Raw genomic sequence first — 8,575 nt, forward strand, 5'->3', positions numbered from 1 at the left:
GCGTACGCGAGTTTTCGAGCGAAAACTTCGCGTTATCGGGTGTTGGCACCGACGGCGGCCAGCTTGCTTTCTAAAGAAGTCATCGTGGGTCTCGTGCTTGTGCCAAGCTTTGGGTGACAACCTTTGTCTGTTTGCTCGGACTCGACAGCGGCAATGTTTTCCACCGTCGCCCTCTTTGGGGTGTTGTCGTGAAGTTCAGCCATCGTCGGTTGGGCCTCAACGAGGTGTTAGGCTTATTCTCGGCTCATGTTGTATCTTTTGATCTGCTTTGTAAGAGTACCTCCACACACCTTTTGAGTAATAACGGCGGGCAGGTTGATCTTATAAAAAAATTCAAAATGAAGAAGTGATTCACTACATATACAGTAGTAATGATTTATGAGAAATAAAAAGGTGTCTTGCTAAAAAAAGAAATAGAAAGTGTTTGGGGGCATTTTCGACTTTGGGCCATGTTGTAGGCAGAAAAATAAAGTCTGCGCTGGCCGCTGGGTCTCTTCTCTCTTCGGTCAGCCACCACCGAGTTGTATATTAGTTGACCTGGTCAGTGGTCACACACACGCACTGTCGACAGCGGTCTGCCTGGACACACGCACTGATTCTGCACTCGATCTCGAGTCCATACATCGCCCAAATGATGTTTCGGACGCTGAGCCCAGCACGTCGGATCCCACAAAGACGCAGGACACCGCCGCAAAAACTCCAGACTCGCACCCTGTTGGGATAAAAAGAATTCCCACCCACCCCCCACGTTGAGTACTTTCCAAGCAACTCCGGGTGGCCCGACATATGAGATCTAATGTACGTGAAACAACAGCACGAAGAAATAGTCAGGCAATGCTGGACTAGATTCCTCCGTGTTAAAAACAAGATAGCAGACCGCGGCAGCCAGGAAATTCTATCAACTTTCTAGCATAGCTGCCGAGACGAAGGCATCCTAAATGCCCTCGCCCACCATCACGTTCAAAATACTACGCCATGGAAGACGCCTGGCAAGCTCAGCAATTGCAAACAGAGTCAATCCATGCCAAGGAACCCATAAGAGCTCCAACGAAGCGCACATACACACACCGGTCAGTCAAATACGAGCTGTCCGAGAAAAAGAAGAAATCCCTGACAGGTTCCCGAATGGTCCTCGACAAATTACTGGACAAGTCGTGTCCCATACACTCTGTCCTACTAGATAAAAGCCCAACTCACAGCCTTCGAGCCTGCTAGGTGGTTAGGCAAGTTGCTAAGAGCGGAGAGACTATCCTCGGAGGCTCACCCTCAATCCGATGTTCAGCAACGCCCTTGGATGACGACGCCGAGATCCTAACGATATATGAGATGTTTTCGTCAAAAAATCAAAGGAAGAGAGCCCTTCGAGAGCTCTATCAAATTCACAACATGGTATCATGGACAGACATACCCATCACCTTTGATGAGAAAGACGAGCCGAGGTCCCACACTATCCGGGCACCTGCTTCCCTTGTCCTTAATCCCATAGTGGACGAATTCAGACTCAATAAGGCGCTAATGGATGGCGGCAGTGGGTTAAACCTCATATATGAGGACACCCAGGGCAAAATGCAATTCAATGGATCTCGTATTGAGAAGAGGCTAAAAGAAAGGACACGAGTGGAAGAGGGGATCAGGTGAAGATCCGGTTTGACTGTATAGAGTAGTAGTATACTCGAGCTCGGGACACAAGTTGAACAGGGGAAATGAATGCTGTTAGGTGGATCTGAATAGAAAGCGATGTAGAGAACTGAAATACGCAACTCGCGCTAACCACGACCCACGCAAATAATGAAACCACAATATTTTTTTCTTTTTTGGAACGAAGGCTCAAGAAAGATGCGTGACATGATGCTGCTCAACAGCAGTAGTAGTTGAGGCAGGAGCCAGAGTGGAACGCGCGCCGGAGCTTCACTTTGCAACTTTGTGGGCTGTGAGGGTATCTTCAACGCTGAACTGCAAATTCTTTTTTAATCTGTTCATGGATCAAGAAATCAGTCAACGGACACGGATACGGGAGCCGGCCAACCAATGCTATCCACATACTTTTCAGGCAGGATTTCCACTAAGCGGATGAAATTCTTGTACACCGCTGATTTTCATATAAACCGGAGGAAATTCATTACATTTTTGATAATTATTAGCTAAATCCTACTCTAAAACTAATCTAAATGATGGCCGGCACCCGTTACCCATGTCCTTCTATGTGCCCCGCAAAGTGAAGCTCCGGCTCTTGGCTTCGCCTTCTCCGGTTCCGCCTCGGCGGTCTCTTGCTAGTTTTGCCACTGCAGCCCGAGCGGCTAATTGGCCGGCGGTGATCAGTCCGCCAAGCTTAGCTTCAGTGAGAAGGAAGGAGCGGTGGCCTTCTTGGGACCCCAACGGCGGCGACCTACCATGCACTATTCTTCCTCGCTGCCGGTTGCGCCCGCCGACGTGCCGACTTCGTGGTTGTGGCGGTGGGGCGCGGCCGTGCCGAAGTTGGCAATGTCCACCTCGTCGTTGCTCCTACCGAACTCCTCATCTATCGTCTCGTCCATCTCCTTGCAGGCGATCTGTAAATCCGCCTAATACTAGATGTACTGTCCTTACGGATTTCACGGGCAATGTGGTAGGAGTTGACCAATGCCTCTTGCTCTCTACCATATCCATGTCCGACGCGATGACCGTGTGCTACTTGTGAGATGCGTTGGGTTTTCCCTGAAGAGGAGGGGATGATGTAGTACAGTAGAGATAAGTATTTTCCTCATATATGAAACCAAAGTTATCAATCTAGTAGGAGAATCACGCAACAACTCGTTAACATCACCTGCACACAAAATAACAAATCTTTGCACCCAACGTGAACAAGGGGTTGTCAATTCCTTGACAGTTAATTGTAAGATTAAATTGTATGGTGATAGATAGATAGATTAAAAAAAAATACAAAATAAAATAAATAAGGTAAAATTACAGTAAGGTATTTTTAAGATTTTTAATATATGATAGAAGTAGACACGGGTGAGGGTGTCCCGGACTAAGGGGTCCTCGGACTACCGGCCTGTCTCTCGTGGGACGGACTGGTGGGCCGCTCTTGATTTTTCAAAAGGAAAGACAGACTACAGAACGACCCCTTGCTCTAGAAGGAAACCTCCAAGGACATGACGTCTTACCCCCGGTGTCTATATGAACCACATGGTTTAGTCCATAGAGGCTAGAACCATCATCCAACTCTTATAGGGTTTAGTTCATCCGATCTCGTGGTAGATCAACTCTGTAATCGTTGAACAAACACATCAATACAATCTAGCAGGACATATGGCTTTACCTCTTCGAGAGGGCCCGAACCTACGTAAATACTGTCTCTATGTTCATTGTTACCCATCAATCCAAGATCTATAGCTCGGGACCCCCTACCCGAGATCTGCCAGTTTTACACCTACATTGGTGCTTTCATTGAGAGTTCCGCTGTAGAACCGTCGAAGGATCAATGGCTCGCTTACTCAACAACGATGGCATCTGTAACGGGGATGTCTTCGTTCCTGGATAACTTTTCGCGTTCGGCAACATTGTGATGCACGCTGGTCTGACTGGCCGCCTTGGCCAGGTCGGCAGCTTCGCCCCCGACTAGGAGATCAGGTTTGGAAACCTAGAGTTCGTCGCCGACTCCCAGGGAGATTTTATTCTGACAAGGTTCTCAGCTTCACCTAAAGAGCCCGCGAACCCCACCGTTGAGGCGACCACCACCTCATATCCGGCCTTGAGCACGGATCCAGTCTCCACCCAGACGGCCCGGACCCAGCGTCGGCCTGACACTGACGCTGACGCGACGCGATCTCAAACGCGCCTGCAGCGGCAGTACTATGAATCGACCCGAGCACTCCCGGAGCATGGACACAACATGTCTCTCTCTATTAAATGAGTTACTAGACCGGGTCCGAGCCATGGACAAAACCGATGGCCAGTCCTCCGTTTACGACAAGATCGGGCTTAAGCCTGACGATAGGGAAATCTACGTCCCACCTAACGCACACTTAGTCGCAACTATCAAAGCCTTGGCTGAAGACGCCCCCCTGTGACCTCTGATGCCAAGAACGAATTGTGTGCTGGCCTCCGATAGTAAAGTTCCAACATCTAGTTCGGAATCTGATCTCCGTCCCGGAGAGAGTTCAACGCCGAGCTGATTCTGCACTCGATCTCGAGTCCATACATCGCCCAATTGATGTTTCGGACACTGAGCCCAGCACGTCGGATCCCACAAAGACGCAGGACACCGCCGCAAAAACTCCAGACTCGCACCCTGTTGGGATAAAAAGAATTCCCACCCACCCCCCACGTTGAGTACTTTCCAAGCAACTCCGGGTGGCCCGACATATGAGATCTAATGTACGTGAAACAACAGCACGAAGAAATAGTCAGGCAATGCTGGACTAGATTCCTCCATGTTAAAAACAAGATAGCAGACCGCGGCAGCCAGGAAATTCTATCAACTTTCTAGCATAGGTGCCGAGACGAAGGCATCCTAAATGCCCTCGCCCACCATCACGTTCAAAATACTACGCCATGGAAGACGCCTAGCAAGCTCAGCAATTGCAAACAGAGTCAATCCATGCCAAGGAACCCATAAGAGCTCCAACGAAGCGCACATACTCACACCGGTCAGTCAAATACGAGCTGTCCGAGAAAAAGAAGAAATCCCTGACAGGTTCCCGAATGGTCCTCGACGAATTACTGGACAAGCCGTGTCCCATACACTCTGTCCTACTAGATAAAAGCCCAACTCACAGCCTTCGAGCCTGCTAGGTGGTTAGGCAAGTTGCTAAGAGCGGAGAAACTATCCTCGGAGGCTCACCCTCAATCCGATGTTCAGCAACGCCCTTGGATGACGACGTCGAGATCCTAACGATCTATGAGATGTTTTCGTCAAAAAATCAAAGGAAGAGAGCCCTTCGAGAGCTCTATCAAATTCACAACATGGCAGCGACTGAATCATGGACAGACATACCCATCACCTTTGATGAGAAAGACGAGCCGAGGTCCCACACTATCCGGGCACCTGCTTCCCTTGTCCTTAATCCCATAGTGGACGAATTCAGACTCAATAAGGCGCTAATGGATGGCGGCAGTGGGTTAAACCTCATATATGAGGACACCCAGGGCAAAATGTAATTCAATGGATCTCGTATTGAGAAGAGGCTAAAAGAAAGGACACGAGTGGAAGAGGGGATCAGGTGAAGATCCGGTTTGACTGTATAGAGTAGTAGTATACTCGAGCTCGGGACACAAGTTGAACAGGGGAAATGAATGCTGTTAGGTGGATCTGAATAGAAAGCGATGTAGAGAACTGAAATACGCAACTCGCGCTAACCACGACCCACGCAAATAATGAAACCACAATATTTTTTTCTTTTTTGGAACGAAGGCTCAAGAAAGATGCGTGACATGATGCTGCTCAACAGCAGTAGTAGTTGAGGCAGGAGCCAGAGTGGAACGCGCGCCGGAGCTTCACTTTGCAACTTTGTGGGCTGTGAGGGTATCTTCAACGCTGAACTGCAAATTCTTTTTTACATCTGTTCATGGATCAAGAAATCAGTCAACGGACACGGATACGGGAGCCGGCCAACCAATGCTATCCACATACTTTTCAGGCCGGATTTCCATTAAGCGGATGAAATTCTTGTACACCGCTGATTTTCATATAAACCGGAGGAAATTCATTACATTTTTGATAATTATTAGCTAAATCCTACTCTAAAACTAATCTAAATGATGGCCGGCACCCGTTACCCATGTCCTGCTATGTGCCCTGCAAAGTGAAGCTCCGGCTCTTGGCTTCACCTTCTCCTGTTCCGCCTCGGCGGTCTCTAGGTTTGCCTCTGCAGCCTGAGCGGCTAATTGGCCGGCGATAATCAGTCCGCCAAGCTTAGCTTCAATGAGAAGGAAGGAGCGGTGGCCTTCTTGGGACCCCAACGGCGGCGACCTACCATGCACTACTCTTCCTCGCTCCCGGTTGCGCCCGCGGACGTGCCGACTTCGTGGTTGTGGCGGTGGGGCACGGCCGTAGAGAAGTTGGCGAAGTTTGCGCTTGTTTTGGATGTCTTTTGACCTTGCAGTGTTCCCTCCCATTTGCAGTATTTCTTGTCTCCAATCCAAATCCCATCTCATCTACAACCTCTTAAAATTGCATAAGCCACCACTCCACAAATATGATATTGGCGGTTTTTGTTGCGTGCAAGCGGTACTACCGCTGGCTGATGACCCACAAGTATAGGGGATCAATCATAGTCATTTCGATAAGTAAGAGTATCGAACCCTTGCAAGCATCCGGTATGCGGCAGTGCTCTTCTGGTAACCAAACAACCTAATCGTTCCCACCGTGTCCTTCGTTAGGATGAAATAGTCATCATAGGACCGGATGTCATGGTACAAATGATCAAAGACAGTCTTACGCATCCGTAAAGAGTGCATCCAGGGCAAAATAGTCGGCCATCAATGTGAAATGGCTGCCCGCCCTGTTGCGGTTGAGCACTCGATGACCCTTGACCGAGCCCTTTAAATTGACCCTGTGGCGGTCCCAACAGATGCGGACGGTTTAAATTATCCCGGCAAATACTTGTGTGTGTCAAGACTTTCTTGGCACAGAAGTGTGAAACGTTCATGTGCGACGCACATGGCCCCCTACGCGGGGCCACCCAATGTACAACCTGTGTACACGGGAGACGGGGTTGACCCCAACAGCTTGGTGTGGTGTAGCTCAATGTTTATAAAAAGGCTTGCTCCCGGTAGCTAGTATTATCAGCAAAATGGCTGGCAGCGAAACGACTGCTCTCCAGGTCCCCGTGGCGTTCAAGGACGCCGACGACGGCACCATCCCAGTGCGCCCACCTACCGAGTATGCCGCCGCCGTGGCGTCCCTGCCGTTGAACCCTGCCAGCAAGCTCAAGTTGCGCTGCTATCAGGGCGTGTGGGTGCTGGAGGACTGGGTACCAGGCATCATATCCATGCAGCGCAGCTTCTCAACGCGCCCCGGCGACGTGGTTCTTGCGAGCTTTCCCAAGTGCGGCACCACTTGGCTCAAGGCTCTGATATTCGCCACGATGGCCCGTGCTGCGTACCCGCCAGCCAGCCCCGCCCACCCGCTCCGCCGCCTAAACCCGCACGACTGTGTGATTCTAGTGGACAGGCTCTTCGCCGTCGGCCGTGAGGCAGTGCTGGACAAGCTGCCCTCGCCGAGGCTCATGTGCACGCACATGCCTCTCTCGGTGCTGCCGCCGTCTATCTCTCGTGGCCCCGACTGCAAAATCGTCTACATATGCAGGTAATTTTGTCGATGTTACAATAGTACATATGTTTACATGATTGGTTCAACAAGCCCTGACCCAAGGAGGTCACAACTAACAACAAGAACAGCGGTAGTTGTGTCTTTCCGTCATCCGCTATCGCTTGTTATTTCTCTGATGCATGTTAGCATATGGCTGTCAGATCCACTCAGTTGAAGTGTTTTTTTCCTCTCTATATCAGGAATAATATTGTTCTCAAATTTTCTTTCCCGTCATATATATGACCGTGACTTTACAAGAAGTGATGAGATGGCTCGAATCTCCATCTAAAAGCTGGGAGAGGATTAAGTAAAATTTTGCAAAGTGCACCTCTATTTGAAAAAGGACGTTTGTAAAAAATATGTAATCCACATGATCTCTTTTATACTCATTCTTCCGTTCTACTCAAATAAATGACTCCTTAATTAGATATTAGCATAGTCCTCAATAAATATTTTTTCTGTTAATTAAAATTGCAAAAAATATATTATGTGGATTTTTAACTAGGCGTCATGTATTTTGCAAATTAGGAGTAGTATGTACGTCCCTTTTCTACGATTTATATTATTTATGGTGCTCTTTGTACTACCATGATAGTTGACCAATAGAGCGGAAAGTTTTTTCTAGAAAAATATGCATATTTCCACCCTAGAAGATTTGTTTGCTTCTCCCTGTATAACTTTTTATAGATATTTTTTGCTTGCACTTAAAATGCAAAAAACTTCTTATATTTTGTTACAGAGGTTACGATTGCATAATATACATTGAGTTTTACACTATACTAGTAGTAAAACTTCCAATTAACATATCTTGAAGAGAAATTTATTTTATTAAACATCCCATTTGTTTGAGATCTGTGAATTTTTAATCAGTCGGTGATTTGCAGGGATCAGAAGGACATGGTTGTCTCCATGTGGCATTTCGCCAACCGTGTTCGACCTGACATATCACTCCAAGAGGTGTTCGAGACGGTGTGTGAGGGCACATGTTTTGCCGGGCCTGTCTGGGATCACATCCTTGGATACTGGAGGGTAAGCAATGCAGAGCCAAACAGGGTGCTTTTCTTGACCTACGAGCAGATGCATCAGGATCCGGTTGACAAAGTCAGGAAGCTAGCTCAATTCCTCGGGAGACCATTTTCCGACACAGAGGAAGAGGCCGGTGTCGTTGCAGAGATCGTTGAGCTTTGTAGCTTGGAGCATCTGAAAAATCTAGAGGCCAACAAGAAAGGCTCCCAGGGGGTGTTCTTGAAGTTCCCATATGACTCCTATTTCCGGAAGGGG

General features: G+C 48.4%; 1 protein-coding gene across 1 annotated transcript in view; it reads left to right on the forward strand.

Annotated features, from left to right (window-relative positions):
• The first annotated feature begins 6,776 nt into the window (after window positions 1-6,776).
• The window catches only part of LOC119346021 (cytosolic sulfotransferase 8-like), a 2,350-nt gene continuing 551 nt past the window's right edge, over window positions 6,777-8,575 (forward strand). The window contains exons 1-2 of the mRNA XM_037615781.1: window positions 6,777-7,291; window positions 8,179-8,574. Of these exons, the coding sequence (XP_037471678.1) occupies window positions 6,777-7,291; window positions 8,179-8,574 (911 nt within the window). The remainder of the gene's footprint in view (window positions 7,292-8,178; window position 8,575) is intronic.

This window comes from Triticum dicoccoides, unplaced genomic scaffold, assembly GCF_002162155.2.
Source record: "Triticum dicoccoides isolate Atlit2015 ecotype Zavitan unplaced genomic scaffold, WEW_v2.0 scaffold37015, whole genome shotgun sequence".
Taxonomy (NCBI): Eukaryota; Viridiplantae; Streptophyta; class Magnoliopsida; order Poales; family Poaceae; genus Triticum; species Triticum dicoccoides.